Below are 17,118 nucleotides of genomic sequence, written 5' to 3' on the forward strand. Positions count from 1 at the left end.
TACTTTACAAATACAGACTCATTTTTACCCATTGAAAACCTGTGCAATCAGAATCTTGGGACATGCCTCCTACTTATCTGTATTTTTATAAATCTCTCAAAATAGTGGTTCTGCAGCATCCATTCATTCGTAGGATATACTAGTCTAGTATATATTTGAGAGAGTTACCAGGTTAACATTTTTATTTTAAAATTTATTTAGATGTGCCTTCTTAAGTGGTCTTAGAAACAGCTATAGGTTTGGGTGCCTATGCTTATTTTGTCCTTTATTTTTTTACACATATTTTTCTGATTTTCATAGAGACTGTTTATTTGTTTGGTGGCTGGGATGGAACACAAGATCTTGCTGACTTCTGGGCGTACAGTGTGAAGGAGAACCAGTGGACATGTATCTCTAGAGACACTGAAAAAGAGGCAAGTTCTCGGACTTTTCATACATCTCTATTACAGTAGGGACGTAGATGTGCACTTGTTTTTCGGCGTGATTATATTCTTCACTAATGTCTATCAGCAGTAGTAGCAATAGAGTTTGTGGTAAACAGGTTTTTTTAAGTACTCTTGAATTTCAGCTTCTATAACTGGCTCTTCAGCTACTGATACACAACCAAATCTGTATTATAGAGATAGAAATGGGGATTTTTATATCATTTTGTTTTTAAACTGCGTTAGCCTAGAAATGTAACTGTGTAACTGTCTTTTTTGCTCATGTCTCCACTACCTCTATTCTTATCTTTAACGTTCATCTTATTTTTATTTCTTCTGGAATATTGTGCTTTTGACACTCGCTATCTCACTATTTTGGCCCCTGTTATTTTACTATATGTCAGTTTTCATAAATGATATATATTATCTTTTATTAAAATTGTACATATGTATGCATGTGCATGTCTGCGTATGCACATATACATAAAGCATTTCCATAGTGAATAAGATGGCTTAGGTCTATGGCTTTGAATTAAGTGCATGATTATATCCTGGAGTAAAGCAAATATTAATTCATTTATTATTTTTTCAAATCATTGTAGAACATTTTAATTGCACTCTCCATTTAAACTGTTTCAGGATATAAAGTGAAAAATGAACTATAAGAAAACAGTAGGAGCCTCAAATGAAAAGGAGATAAAAAGGCCTAATTCATAACCCACTGATTTTGATCTAGGAAGGCCATTTCCAAAGATCTAGTGCTGTGTCTTTAATCCTGGGGAACTAGGTTCTTGCTTACTCTGAAACTATGTTAATAAAAACTGTTCAGGGATTAATCACTGGACAGTTTTTGTTTTTTCAAATAGATGTTGAAATTCTGATTTACTTTTCTTACCCCTGGGAAAGGATGTGTAAGTGGCCTTCCTTTTTCAGTATTGAAGTACTGTTTTCTGAAATAATTATTTCTGTCTTCAACAACAAAAGACAAATCTTTAAAAAAAAATTAACTTTTTTCTACTAAAGTATCATAAATCTAGGGTGATGACATCTGTAATTATTCTTGTGTTAAGCCTAAGTTTCATCCTAAAATCCTCCCTTTTCTTCAGTGAATGTGTCTAATTAGTGCCTAAGATCCAACAGTTCTCCAAGTGCCTGACATGATCCAACAGGTCATCCAATACCACATTTCAAATGTCTTTTCCTCTCCATTCCTTTTGGCAGTTTTTTCAACTTTATGGTTTCTTATACTTTTTATGTCTCCATTGTTGACCTATTCTCTGTTCATCAACACAGTCTTTAAAAAGCATATTTGGGCTTGGTGTTGTGGCTTATACCTATAATCACAACACTTTGGGAGGCCAAGGCAGGAGAATTGCTTGAGGACTGGAGGTGGAGACTGCAGTGGGCCATTACTGTGGCATTGCCTCCAGCCTGGGTGACAGAACAAGACCCTATCTCAAAACAAAAACAAGGCTGGGCACAGTGACTCATGCCTGTAATCCCAGCACTTTGGGAGGCTGAGGCCAGCAGATCACCTGAGCTCAGTAGTTTGAGACCAGCCTGTCCAACATGCTGAAACCCTATCTCTACTAAAAATAGAAACTCCAGCTGGGCCTGGTAGCAGATACCTGTAATCCCAGCTACCTGGAAGACTGAAGCAGGAGAATCCCTTGAACCCAGGAGGTGGAGGTTGCAGTGAGCTGAGATGGCGCCACTGCTCTCCAGCCTGGGCAACAGAGTAAGATTCTGTCTCAAAAAAAAAAAAACAAAAACAAGTCCCCTAAATACCATATTTGATCCTATGACACCTCTACTTAAACCCTGTGGTTAGCTTCAGCCTTTGTTTCAGTTATCGTTTACACAGTTTATTACATTACAAGCACTCATAAAACTTCAGTGGCATAGAGTAATAAGCATTTATTTGCTCGTGAGTCTACAGGTTGGCTCAGTCATTCTTTTGGTTTTGGCTGGGCTCATTAATTTGTCTAGGAGTCAGCTATCTATCAGCTGGTCTAGCATGGTTTCAACTGGGACTGCCTGGCTCTGTTTTATATAGGCTAGCCAGAGCTTGTTTTCGTGGCAGGTGCTGGGCTGCAAAGGGGATGAAGTAGACACGAGCAGTCCATCAATTTTTTTCTTTCCCTGATAGCAAAAAGCAATCATGTAACCAAGTCCAGAGTCAATTTGTGCAGGATACTATTAAAGGTCATAGATATAGGAAATTATAAATAACAACAACAATAATAAAACAATTTATCTCAGTTCCTTTTGCTTGGAAAATTTGGAGTAAAATTTGGAGTGAAAACTCCAAATTTCTCATCAAGATTTGCTACTCAATTTCTTTTCCAGCCTCATCTCCTGTGTGCCAGTTATAGTTGCTGGAATTATTCAGCTTTCTCACCTGTGTCCTTTGGCAATGTTGTTTTCCTTGTTTGGAATTAACAGAGGATCTCCCCCTAACTTTACCTAGTAAATACCCACTTATTCTTTGAAACTCAGTTCAGACTTCACTTTCTCTGTGAAGCCTTTCTTGACCTCGCCAAGAAGAATTAAAAGCTTCTTTTGATGTGCTCACTTAACCCCTTTTAATACTTGAATGGCTTACTATAATGATTGATTTATCTTCATGTTTCCCTATCTGAATTCCTTAAAAGCATGAATCACATTCTTTAAAATGTATGTATTTTAAGGATGTGCACATTCTTACTCTTTAGTAAGTAGGTGAGGTAAGTTAAATGAGAAATTAATACCAGAGAAAAAGGAACAATAAATACAAAATCCAGAGAGGTTAGGGGGTTTAAAGGTAATATTAAATGTTATTCTTCTAAAGCTGGGTATGGGTACATAACTTCATTCTGTTATTTTTTATACCATGTACATATATTGTAAGTAATCTTTATAATGCAATAAGTAATTATTTTAAAACTCGTGCTGCTAAAATATAGAGATTATTTTGATGAGAACACTTTCTATTAGTTCAGGGTCAGTAGAGATAAGTAACGTGGTGATTCAGTACCAGAGCTGAGATTTATTATAGTTAATTAATAGACTCATAAAAACCTTTTGTTGATCTTTCTGTGAATTGAATGATAGTATGTATCTAGCATAAATGCTCATTCCTTTCAAAATTGAACAATTAAGTAGTTCATATATCTAATTTTCCATACCAGTGAGTGCAAGTTGCTGTTTGATGAGATCCCAGAGTATGTATTTTAGAAGCATGATAAACAATTAAAAAGCAAAATTAATTTAATTCACTTTAATTAACTTAAATATGTACCTAATAACACATTTAGGAGATTGAAGGATAAGAGGATAGCTCAGCTCTCAAAGAGAATGATTACTTTAGGCCAGGCTGAGGTGGGATGATCACTTGGGCCTGGGAGGTTGAGGCTATAGTGAGCCATGATAGCACAACGGCACTCCAGCCTGGGCGACAGAACAAGGCCCTATCTCAAAAAATAAATAAGTAAAACATTTTTAAAAGAGAATAAATATTTTAAATGTTCACGTACGTATGCAAGTAAGCTTTTATAGGTTCAAAACGAATGTATTGTTTTTTAAAGTAGTCAATGAAGGCCATTTTTATTAGCTTCAATCTAGTTCCTAGATTCTTTTTTTAAGATTAACTATAAAAATCCAATATTTTATAATGTGGCTATAAGCTATGATTATTAATGAAAACAAATTTACAGCAAGAGGTATCTTGGAAAAGGCTGGATTATATTTTTTTCATAAAGGGAGGATGGGAAAATGTTCCTTACTTTTGTTTATTGTTTAAATCATATCTCCATTTTCTTGAGTATTCACAGAATTGTAGCATTTGAAGGAATTAGACATGGCTCTTGTTGGATTTTACTTGTAATAGTGCTTCTCAAACTTCATGGTCTCAGGGGCCGTTTAGACGTTTAAACAAAAACCCATTGGTGTTCTTAGTGCTGAGTACTTTAAATATTTTTAATCAATTTTAAATAATAGTAATAAACCTATTACAGGTGGATATAAAACATTTTATTAAAAATAACTTTCAAAAAATGAGAAATGTGGCATTGTTTTGCATTTTTATAAATCTCTTTAATGTCTAGCTAAGGCAGCTAGATTCTCATATCTTCTACATTTACTGTCTTACAACATGTTTTACCTGTGAAATACATGAAGAGAGTTGGACCTCATATAGTTGTGTTTTTGAGAGAAAGTAGTATTTTAATAGCCTTTTCAAATAATTGCATGTTCTTTTTTGATTTCATATCTCAAATTGACAAGTGTTTTTTTCTTAAAGATAGTTGCAATATAGACTCTGAAACCATACCAGCTAACTTTTTGCATTGTTATGTTAAAATCCATTGATCTGTTTTGCTCTTTGGATCTTTTACCTATGAATGTATGTTTATCCATGTGTTGGTCACTTGAAAAATATTGGTTCCATGAGTTATGCACATCTTCCAAAGATTGGTTTTTGGGATACTGTATTACAAAATATGCCACATTTGTTAATATCACTATCAGTCTCATTAGAGTCTTTTAAGTATTGGGAAGATGTCAAGATCAGAGTGGCAGATAGGTTTTCAATAATTCGAATTTTTGCTTTAAAACATGCGTTAGAATACCGGCAACAAATTTTGTTGATTTTTTTTCCTTCAAGATGGATACACTGCTTCATTTTTGAGAAAATGTCTGCCATAATGTCCAAATAACCATAGTTTGGTCATTCTTTGTTCTTTCAAGTAAATATATAGTATGCCGTAGAAGAAGCAACTGCCATCAGTTCACAGCTCAGACAATTACAAAGGTGCTTTTTCCTGAGACAACCATGCTAAGTCAAGTGGCTTTTTTTTTTTTTTTTTTTTAAGACGAAGTCTCACTCTGTTGCCAGGCTGGAGTACAGTGGTGCGATCTCGGCTCACTGCAACCTCCACCTCCCGGGTTCAAGCGATTCTCCTGCCTCAGCCTCCTGAGTAGTTGGGATTACAGGCGCCTGCCACAATGCCTGGCTAATTTTTGTATTTTTAGTAGAGACGGGGTTTCATCATGTTGGCCAGGATGGTCTCGGTCTCTTGACCTCATAATCCACCTGCCTCGGCCTCTGAAAGTGCTGGGATTACAGGCGTGAGCCACCGTGCCTGGCCCTCAAGTGGCATTTTTGTATAGTTTTCTAAATCTCTTTAATGTTTGGCTCAATAAAAGACATCTGGATTCATATGCTTCTTTATTCAGTTGCTGTATCAGAAAGTCATGTAGCCTCCGGAAATGTTCACATACACTCATAAGAGAATAAGAGTGAAAAGACAAATTTTTTTTGTTAGTATTGTTGTAAAAATAACTTTGACTTATAGACTCCCTTGAAGTACCTTGGAGACCCCAGACCACACTGAGAACTGCTGCTTTAATCTAATCCACAGTTCCTATTCAGATATAGACTATTATCCAATAATGCCCCAGTAATGTTCTTTATAGGCATCCCTTGTCACTCTGCAACCCCAGCCCAGAATTTAGACCATGATCATGTATTGCTTTTTGGTGTCATGCTTCTTTAGTCATCTTTAGTCTAGAATAGTTCTCTAAACTTCTTTGTCTTTCTTGACTTTGATGATTTTTAAAGAGTGCAGGGCAGTTATTTTTTAGAATATCCTTCAGCTGGGTTTGTATGTTTTCTTAGGATTGGATTTAGATGATATATTTTTAGCAAGAATAACCCATAGATCACATTAGCATCTCCTCAGTATATCATATCAGGAGACACATTACGTCCGTTTATCTGATACTAGCTTCAATCACTTGGTTAAGGGGATGCCCACCAGATTTGTCTAATTTATAATTAACAAGTAATTTATAGGGAGACATTTCAAGATTATGAAAATATGCTGTTACTCATCAAACTCTCACCCTTTTATCCATTAATGAAACTTAAAGCTTTTCCCAAAATGGTTATACCATTTTATACTTTGCCTGCAATGTATGAGATTTCTGGTTACTCCCTATCTTCTTGGCTCATTGATTTGCTTTGGCACCTTGGCCAAAAATCAATTGATCATGTAAGTATATGTCTCTTCTTGGACTCTGTTCTGTTCTATTATATTTTGGTCTCTTCTTAACCAGTATGACACTCCTTTGATTACTGTAGCTTTATAGTAGTAACTTTATAGTAATTCATGAAGTTAGGTAATATATAAATTTTAGAATCATCAATTTCTGAAACTGTTGGGATTATGATGGGAATATGGTAAATTATATATTAATTTGGAGCAAATTGGTGGGTTTTATTTTGTTTGACCTTTTTTTTTTTTTTTTTTTTTTTTTTTGGAGACAGAGTTTTGCTCTTGTTGCCTAGGCTGGAGTGCAATGATGCGATCTCAGCTCACTGCAACATCCTTCTCCCAGGTTCAAGTGATTCTCCTACCTCAGCCTCCCGAGTAGCTGGGATTACAGGCACCTGCCCAGCTAATTTTTGTATTCTTAGTAGAGGTGGGGTTTCACCATGTTGGCCAGGCTGGTCTCGAAATCCTGACCTCAGGTGATCCACCCACATCAGCTTCTCAAAATGCTGAGATTATAGGCATGAGCACCTGCACCCAGCTGCAAATTGGTGTTTTAATGATACTGAATCTTTCTACTCCATGAATATGGTTTAGTCTCCATTTATTTTAGTCTTCATTATCTCTCAGCACTCTTAAAAGTTTTCTATTTAAGAGGTCTGTAATATTTTAGTTAACTTGATATCAGTGTATTTTGCTTTTTGTGCTATTATAATGGAATTTAAAATTTTTTATTTTCCATTTGTTGGCTGGTAATATAGAGGAATACTATTGGTTTGTTAATATTGCCTTCGTATCATGTCACTTTGTTAAGTCTACTTATTTCTAATAGCTTCTTTTTTTTTATTAGAGTATTTTAAAGAAGCAGTCATTTTTCTTCTTTCTGTTCTCTTTTCCATCTTTATTTTATTTTATTTTTTGTTTGTTTGAGACAGTCTTTCTTTGTTGCTCATGCTGGAGTGCAGTGACATGATCATGGCTTGCTGCAGTCTCGACCTTCTGGGCTCAAGCAATCCTTCCACCTCAGTCTCCGCAGTAGCTGGGACCACAGGCGCGTGCCTCCATGACCAGCTAATTTTTAAATTATGTATAGAGATAGGGTCTCTGTATGTTGAATGTACAGAGGAGTCTTGAACTCCTGAACTCAACGAATCCTCCCGCCTTGGCCTCCCAAAGTGCTGGGATTACAGGCATTAGCCACCAGGCCCAACCTTTATTTTATTTTTTAATGCCTTCCTTATTGCACTGACTTGAACTTCCAGAGCAATGTTAAATATAAGTAGTGAGAAAAGACATCCCTGTCTTGTTTCATAGCTAAGCAGGAGAATATTCAGTGTGTCATTAAGAAAATTAAATTTTACATTTTCTTACATCTGTTATCAGATTGAAAGTCTTTCTATTCCTATTTTGCTATGAGTTTTGATCATGAATAGATAAATTTTACCAAATGCTCCTTTACATATTTATTGATATAATTGTGTTTTTTCTTCTTTATTAATTTAATGTGGCAGATTATCCTGATTGATTTTCAGATGTAAAATCAACTTTACATTCCTGAGATAAAAACACCTTTTTGTTGTAAAATATTCTTTTCATATACTGCTCCTGCTGTTTGGTAATATTTCATTAAAGATTGGTTTTGTCTTTGTTCATAAGGGGTCCTAGCCACCTGTAAATGATTTCTCCACCTCTTCCCCATTTCTTCCTCCTCCTTTCCCTTCTCTTCCTTCTCCTTTGTAGTATTGTTATTTGGTTTCAGTGTTATGTTGGCCTCATAAAATAAGCTAGGAATGGAAGAGAATGTGGATAAACAGTAGAGTTTTTCTTTTTCCCCGTTTTCTGAAAAATTTTGTCTAAAACTGATACCGTTTTTTCCTTAAGCGCTTGATACAATTTACCAGTGTAGATATGTGGGCAATAATGAATTCAGTTTTTCAGTATGTGTAATTACTTCAGATTTTCCTCTTTCATCTCATGTCATCTTGGTAAGTTAGGTTTTTTAAGGAATTATGTCTGTTTTATCTGCGTTGTCAGATTTTACCTATGTTTTTGATAGTATTCTCTCTTTTTTCATTTCTAGGAAGTCTGTAGTGTTAATCTTGCTTTTGTTTCTGGTACTAGCAATTTGTATTTTCCCTCTTTTGTAAAAAATTAGTTTGCCAGTGGTTTATAATTCTATCAGTCTTTCAAAGAACCAACTTTGTTAATTTTCTCTATTTTTTTCATGTTTTCTAGTCTATTGATTTATCTTTATTTCTTTTTTCTTGGCATATAATTTGATCATCATTTTAATATTATTTGTGCTTATTTAGTTGAAGCAAGAAGTTCTATTATTCTCTTATTAAAATTTCAAGTTTTACACTCTATGCATTATGGCATAGATATATGTTACTTCATCTTTGTTTTTGAGATTATTAATGGAGGAAATCCTTTCTTAAATAAAATTTTCACCTTATTTGCTGAAGATATTCTTTGACAAAAATATTTTAAAATAAGTTTAAAAATAATAGTATGAATATTAAAGTGTACATTTACATCAACTTCATTGTCAAAATACTGTTCTTCCTGCCTAATATTCCTTCATTTCACTTAATTAATACTGCTAGATTACTCTTCTTAGAATATTGCCTTTTTATGTTGTATCTTGCTTTAGAAACCACCAGTAGTTCTTTATTGCCTGCAAGATCATAAACTGTCTCCTCTGTCAGTCATTCATCAAGCTTCCTATGTCCACTTTATACATCAATTCTGTTATTTCTGCAGCAAGAACTCTTCATCTCAGTCATAACTGCATACACTGTTTTAACAAGTATGTTTTTGCCTTTGTTTCTCTTCTAGAAAAAATAATCTGAAATTGTGAAAGAGCCCAGTTTTTGGCTGTGGTACACAAGGGCGTAGATTTGCTATCTTACTTCCTAGTTTTGTGACGGTGGACTCTGTGAAATGGTGATAATATTTCCATACGGGGTTGTTATAAGGATTAAATGGAACACACACATACACAGTAATAGTGTAAACAGAACTTCGGAGTTGTTTAACAAACATTAGTTTCCTTTCCTTTCCCCCTTTCAACTAATTAAACCCTGTGCAGTTGAAGTTCTTTTTTCCCCCATGAATCCTTTTGATTATACTACAGTATGTTTTATGTTTTATCGGGTCCTGTGATACAAGTGATACCAGCTAACTAATTTATTGATAAATACTATTCTTAATATTATTCCCTATTTATTTACTGTAGCTGTGCTGTTTATTCAGTCAGGAAAATTGATTTTACAATGCAAAGGATGGATAAAGAAGTCATAGACTTGGATTCTTATTAGTTTCTGTCACTAGCATATTAAAGGTATCATCCTGGTCTTATATTTTCTTGCTAGGGTTGTATTTTCTCATCTTTAAAAGGAGAAAACTAAACTAGAGATTCTATTTCTTTTTTATTATACTCTAAGTTCTAGGGTACATGTGCACAATGTGCAGGTTTGATAGGTGAGTATACATGTGCCATGTTGGTTTGCTGTACCCATCAACTCATCTTTTACATTAGGTATTTCTCCTAATGCTATCCCTACTCCTGCTGCCCATCCCCCGACAGTCCCTGGTGTGTAATGTTCCCCACCCTGTGTCCAAGTGATTAAACTAGAGATTTTATTGATGTTTCTTCTAATTTTGAAATTCACTGATTCTAAATATTCTTGGAGTACCTCTTTTGTGCTAGAGTCTGATGAGAAATACAAAAATGTTCATAAAGACCAAACATGTCTTAAAGTAGATTGTCATGTAATAGGGAATTGAACTCTGTGCACAAATGACTAAAACACAGTGCAGTATATGGTAGAAACCATATAGATGTTATCAACAGAGTGCCATAAGCTGCAGTGTAGTTCATTTCATCTTTCATGGTAGATTTTAAGCATTTCTAAGGTAAGATTTGTGTCTCCTACTGCTTACTGCTTTTGCTTTTCTTTAGAGAGTTAAGCCTAGTGTTGGACTCATATTGGTTGACTTGATGTGAGTCTCTGAGAAACCTTTTAATGAAAGGTAATAAAAAGGGCATTTAATTTGTCTTTTATTTGTTCTTTGATTGTTTTTTCTCTTTCATTTGTTTATTTGTTTATTCATTTTCTCTCTCTCTACAGAATGGTCCTAGTGCCAGATCATGTCATAAAATGTGCATTGACATTCAACGGAGGCAGATCTACACATTGGGGCGTTATTTGGATTCCTCTGTGAGGAATAGCAAATCTCTGAAAAGTGACTTCTATCGTTATGACATTGATACAAACACGTGGATGTTACTAAGTGAGGATACTGCTGCTGATGGAGGGCCGAAATTGGTGTTTGATCATCAGGTTTGATGCACAGTTAAATATATGATGGAATTAATCAGTGCTTAGTGATTCTTGCAATTAGAGTTTATGTTAGATGTTATGCTGAGTTGTCTAGTAGTGCTTCCATGACAAATACCTATGACAGATAATAATAATTGTTGTTTCAGTAGGTATAAAGTTATTCTTTAAATTTTTTTCTCTTGTTTGTTTCAGGGCAAAATACAAAAATCTCAGGACATAGATTGTTGATTTATAGAAACTTTAGAGAGCAGATGGAGTAATATTAGGAAAAACACATTTAGTTTTATAATGCATATGCATAAATCATAAGAGTAACAAATTACCCTTTTAATTATATTTCTTATTCTACATTCCTGTAAGAAATGGAAAATCACTTTATAATGAACTAGATGAAATCTAGAGCTTTTCTTCCAGTTAGAGTGAAATATATTTTGTTTTGTTTATAGTCACAAAATTTTATGAACCTGGAGAGGAATTTGACATACTAAATTAAACTCAGCACCACTAGAAATTATACAATAATGTTGTTGACTAGAAGACTGAACATAGCCTCATTGTAAGCCATTTTAATATTAATATACATGTAGCTCTCATTAGCCCCATCATTGTCATTATCATTGTTACCTGTCTTTGAATACTTATTCCATACAAAGTCAATGTAGGTCAAAAAAGACAGTAACCATTTTGAATTCTATAAGCAAGTTTTTACCTGGCTCAACCCACATCCCAAGTTTTTTTTTTTTTTTTTTTTTTTTTTTTTTTTATGTATTGAGGAGAAAAAGACTTTAAAAATCTATAACTCTGTGTTGATGAACATAAATTATCTAGTATTTGGGAAATGGGAGGTGGTACTAGAATTATGACAAAACCTAGGTGAGACCTAAAATCTTATCTAGGAGTCAGAACCCAGGGTCTTTGTTTATTGTGTCTTTATAGATTTTTGTTAATTCTTTGCTTTTAAACTATCCTATTGCCATATTTCTATTAACATATAATTGTTATAGGAGAGTGGTAAGGAGAGGAAGAGTGAGTTATGCCTATCAAGTTAAGTGGTAGGTAGAAAATCAACACCAGTATTCTTAGAAATACTCCCCAGCTTAAATTTGGAACTTCTGTTGGCTCTATTTAACTGAGCTCCACAAAGCTATGCACATCCCCGCTGACACCCTCAATGTTCTTCATGTGGAAAATAAGCATGCCAAGAAAAGTTAGGCTGGTTCTGATTTTTTAGAAATATCAGCAGATAATATTGTTAGGGAACAATTTCTTCTCTTGTTCCCAAATGGTTATGTATTTCTTTTACAAAAGATGCTGATGTCCTTTTTTTTTTTTTTTTTTTTTTTTTTAACAGATTGAAAAAAAGAATAGCTTAGGAGTAGCATGTAGAGAGTTCTTGGGTGTGGCCTTTGTGTCTCTTGATTTTATAAAATAGGATGTTTCTTGGAAGCTGGGTGCTATTAAATAATGCATGGTTTTCAACTGATTAGGTGGTACAGCAGAACACTGGGGGTGAAGAAATAAGGATTTCAGTACTCATTCAGCCAACAACTAGCCCTGTAATAGTGAGCAAGTAATCTGTATGCTCCTGCATTTTGCTATTCTATTTCATACAAATAAAGCTATAAGTTAGAACTTATACTTGTAGTGTTTATGACACTCCAAAAATAGCTTGTGGTGTTCATGACAATTTAGGATTTAAAAACTTAATGTTCAAATTTGATAAAAATATGAGAAAGCTATACGATACAAACATGCCTAAAAGCTATTTGCCATTTTTAATTTTAACATATTTAAAAAATAAAATTTAAAGACTTCTGGATTTCTTAAGAACATAGTGGCAGTTTAGTTCTCAAGCTTTCCTTGATATTGCTTTGTGTGGTTTTCCAGGAATAATAATAATCAAGCAAAAAGATTTAAACACACACACACTCTCTCTCTCAGCAAAATCAAGAGCCAGAGTAAACCTACAACTCCCAGTGCCTTGTAAGTTTATCCAAAAACAACTGAAATATTCAGAACTTTTCACAACAGTATAATAGGGAGGCCTGGGAAAGCAGAGGGAGCCTAGCAGTTGTATATCATAGTGAGAAGTGTCAGGGACAGGGCACAGATTGCACCCAGGGCAGCCACTGGAAGAATCAGTGAATTAACATGTGTAAAGTACCCAGAAAGATCCAGAGGTGATATATGTCAGAAAGCACTATTTTGTAAAAGTGAAGGAAACATAGTGGGAATGATGGCTCCTTTTGCAATGGCCAGTAAGAAATTTGGGGAGCTCAAAGCTTGAGATCAACCCTGTAAGCCAGATGAGGTTCATAAAATTAGAGAAGATATGGCTTCACCAGAAGTGCCATATTTTGAAGGAATCATTCAATTCAATAGCAACAGAGGAAGGAGTTCTTGAGCAAGAATATCCACCTTCCACAGAAATCCTCTGTAAAGTCATCTGGTCCAGGAAAATTCAACTCAATTATATATGAAAAACTAAAAAGCAATAAATAAAGCTTTAGAGAGACATTCTAAAGAAAAACAATAAAAAGAAAAATAACAGTAAATGAAAGTTATATCCTGGTATATTGCCCCTTTCAGAAATGAAGACTTATCTACAAAGAGTGTAAAGAAGGATAGGTAATGATCATACAGCATAGGAATAAGATAAAACAAAGAGGTAAAAATGATTAACCGGGGAAGGTAGGCAGAGGAGAGCCAACATATATGTAATTGGAGACTTTAAAGAAGAAAACCAAAACCATGGAAAAAACAAATATTTATCAATTGAATTCAAGAACATTTTCCTGAAGAAAGATTTTACTCCACATATCAAATGGGCATACTATATTCAGAAAAAGTTGACCCAAATACTTAACTCTAAGACATATATTAATAACATTGACTATAAAAGATAAGAGATCATTTTATAGCAAGTAGACAAAATGATCAAGTCACCTATAAGAGAACTAAAATGAGACCGGTATCAGATTTCTCTACATCTCCTTTCAGTGCCAGGAGATAATAGAGCAACATCTAGAAGACATTCAAGAAAAGACAGTGTGAGCCAAGAATTTTATATCTAGCCAAACTGTCCTTCAAGTGTAATCACTTTTTGTGGAAATTACTAGAAAATGGAAAGTGAGCTAGCCAAGAAGTAGCAGGAAAAACTTCAGTTGAAGAATTGAAGATCTCAGCTCATTGATATTCTCACTGGGTCATGAGGCATTTTTGGAGGTTTGTAGAAGGGAAAGTGGTAGGTTGGGTAACACTGGATACCTAGAAGGCTTTATAGCAGTATCTTCAAATTTTGTGAGGAGACGATTATTTTGAACCCAGCCAAACCCTTACCAATCTTGTATTCCTGTGATAGGGTAAAATAAAGTCATTTTCAGATTCAAAAAATAATTTTTCCCAGGAAAATAAGTGGTTATCCACTATTTGTTTGATTTTAAAAATTAAATATCTAACCCCTGACATAATAAATGAATAGTCTTTAAACTTTTGGCTTTAAAGATTTTTTTAAGTCTTTGATGGAAAAGACATTATCATACAGAGTTTAATAAGTTACTAGCTTTTCAGAAATTTTTTTGGAGAGTAAAAATGACAAATCAAAAGAGTGGAAATCAAATATTAAAAGGTTTCTTGGTTTAGACTGGTGTCCTAGGAAGAACTACCAAGATAAGGATGTTTATACTTCAGCCCTGCAAACAAATGAGAGTAAGCCACATCAAAATTAAGCTTGAATATCCTCAAAAAGAAAGAAACTCTCTTTGTAGCCATACGAAGTAGAAAGGTAGGGGGTTGGTAACAAAGATTGGCCATTAGTATGAATCTGTGAGTTAATAAAAAATGGAAATAAACTCATTTAATGTGAGTCCCTAAAGATTTTCAGCATAGTTCCCAGATATTTGGAGTGATTGAGTCTGAAGTACTTCAGCAAGGGAAATGTGACCCAGCTCCAATGGAGCCCTCAACGGAGGCAGTAGTTGGATGGAGCCAAACTGAGTTGTCTTCAGCAATGTGCTGATTTTAACTATATGATCATTTAAAAAATAGGAATACTTTCTGTGGTAGGCCAGACATCTTTGTTTTTCCACCATATTTACCAAGATTTCACCCTTAGGGAATAGATTTTCATCTTAATTTATAGAAGTCTTTGAGAAACCTAGGAAATGGCTAATGAGGTAGATCTTTTTAGTGGTAGATAAAAATTAGGAGATGTTAGAATCTTTTCTTTTTAATAATAATAACCTCAATTTTTTAATACCTTTAAAATTATGAAAATAGCCAGGCATGGTAGCTCATGCCTGTAATCCCAGAACTTTGGGAGGCCGAGGCGGGTGGATCACCTGAGGTTGGGAGTTCAAGACCAGCCTGACCAAATGGAGTAACACCGTCTCTACTAAAAATACAGTATTATCCTGGCATGGTGGCATATGCGGGTAATCCCAGCTACCCAGGAGGCTGAGGCAGGAGAATTGCTTGAACCTGGGAGGCAGAAGTTGTGGTGAGCTGAGCTCATACTGTTGCACTCTAGCCTGGGCAACAAGAGTGAAACTCTGTCTCGGGGAGGAAAAAAAAAAAAAAAAAAAAAAAATATATATATATATATATATATATACACACACACACACATATATGAAAATAGCCTTTTATTAAAAAAATACAAAAATACATAAGTAGCAGAAGTAATTTGGTAGAAGAATTGAATATCAAATGTTTAGTTTTTTTTTTTTTTAGCAAAACATAGATGTTTTGTGTACACAATTTATTCTTTATATAAACGCCACTTACGTTTAACAGCTAATTCCCAACTTGGATTTATGTATTATTTGAAACAGAATTTGATTCTTATTGTCTCATGACAAATGGCTGTTTTCTCATACATTTTTATGAAAAGCTACAATCTTGCCGGGCGCGGTGGCTCAAGCCTGTAATCCCAGCACTTTGGGAGGCCGAGACGGGCGGATCATGAGGTCAGGAGATTGAGAAAAGCTACAATCTTGAGTTGGAAGAATGGAAGAATAAAGCTTGACTTTTAAACATGAAGTGTATAGCTTAATTCAAAGAAAATTAATAGTGCTTTGTTAAAAGCAGATAGAGTTCTTTACTCTGTAGAAGTCAGTCTGGAGACTTGATTGTTGTAAATGTCTTTTTGTTTGTTCTACTGTTTTGTAACATAATTTGAAGGGTTTTATAAAAATAAATGCAGAGAGATGAATTTAGCTGTACCACTCTTATTTGCATATCTGATCGCTTAATAAATGGTAGTAATATTAATAGGATGCTTGCCTAGAATGAAAGGGAATTTTAATAAGGAGAGTATGATCACTATTCACCCGAAATATGATAAGTATTCACTCTTACGTATCAATCTACACCTCATGTATCATTGGTTGATTTTGGTAAAAATTATGCAGTTTCAAGAAAGCAGAAAGCTCTTTATCCCAACATGTTTTTACTCTCACTGGGAAAAATGGCAACTTGAAAAAGTATTTATAAACTTGCATATGATAATCGGGTGATATTTAGTGTCATTAGGGACAAAGTTTAGTTTTTTTTTGAGAATGTAAAACTGTACATGTTGGTTTTGTTTTAGCACATATGACAGGAACAAACTAAAACTATTCAATCTGTTGCCTTGTTCTGATAGATGTGTATGGACTCAGAAAAACACATGATCTACACTTTTGGTGGTAGAATTTTGACTTGTAATGGCAGCGTAGATGACAGCAGAGCCAGTGAACCACAATTCAGTGGCTTATTTGCTTTCAACTGTCAATGTCAAACCTGGAAACTTCTTCGAGAGGACTCCTGTAATGCTGGGCCTGAGGACATCCAGTCTCGAATAGGACACTGCATGCTATTCCACTCAGTAAGAATATTCCGTACATTGCGTAAATGTTATTTTATCATGTATACCTAGATAGGAAAAGAAGTGGTGAAATCTAATTCTCCAGGAAGTGATAAAAACTTTTCCTTAGGAATAAATGATTAGTGTAGCAATGACAGAGAAAGACAAAACTTCTTTAACAGTGAACTGTTGGCTAATTGTGAGACTCTTCCCATCAGCCTGGTAATTCCTAAGTAGTTATTACCTGACTACTAATCTAGGCAATCTCACGACTAATTTCACTGCTTAAATCGATTTTGTAGCTTTGTTCCTTTCTTAGGTCTTTCCACTTACTAATTTCTCTTAGTAATTAGAAGGACAATTTCTTTCTCTCTTTTTTTCCCTTCTGCTATTCTCCATTAAGTACAAAGAATTTAAGATTTGATTTTATAGAATTAGAATTTACATGTATCAGCAATGGTCAGGCACAGTGG

The 17,118-nt window shown here is 34.5% G+C and overlaps 1 protein-coding gene across 13 annotated transcripts in view; it reads left to right on the top strand.

Annotated features, from left to right (window-relative positions):
* The window catches only part of MKLN1 (muskelin 1), a 389,751-nt gene that overhangs the window by 310,756 nt on the left and 61,877 nt on the right, over nt 1-17,118 (top strand). For 12 of the 13 annotated variants that reach the window (XR_013414653.1, XR_013414655.1, XR_013414654.1 and 9 more), the window contains 3 exon segments: nt 301-413; nt 10,588-10,800; nt 16,445-16,666. Coding sequence is in view for 10 of the 13 variants with exons in the window: in XM_077994952.1 (XP_077851078.1) it covers nt 301-413; nt 10,588-10,800; nt 16,445-16,666 (548 nt within the window). In the remaining 3 variants the exon portion in view is untranslated. 13 annotated transcript variants of the gene reach the window in all.

The sequence above is a fragment of the Macaca mulatta genome, chromosome 3 (genome assembly GCF_049350105.2).
Source record: "Macaca mulatta isolate MMU2019108-1 chromosome 3, T2T-MMU8v2.0, whole genome shotgun sequence".
Taxonomy (NCBI): Eukaryota; Metazoa; Chordata; class Mammalia; order Primates; family Cercopithecidae; genus Macaca; species Macaca mulatta.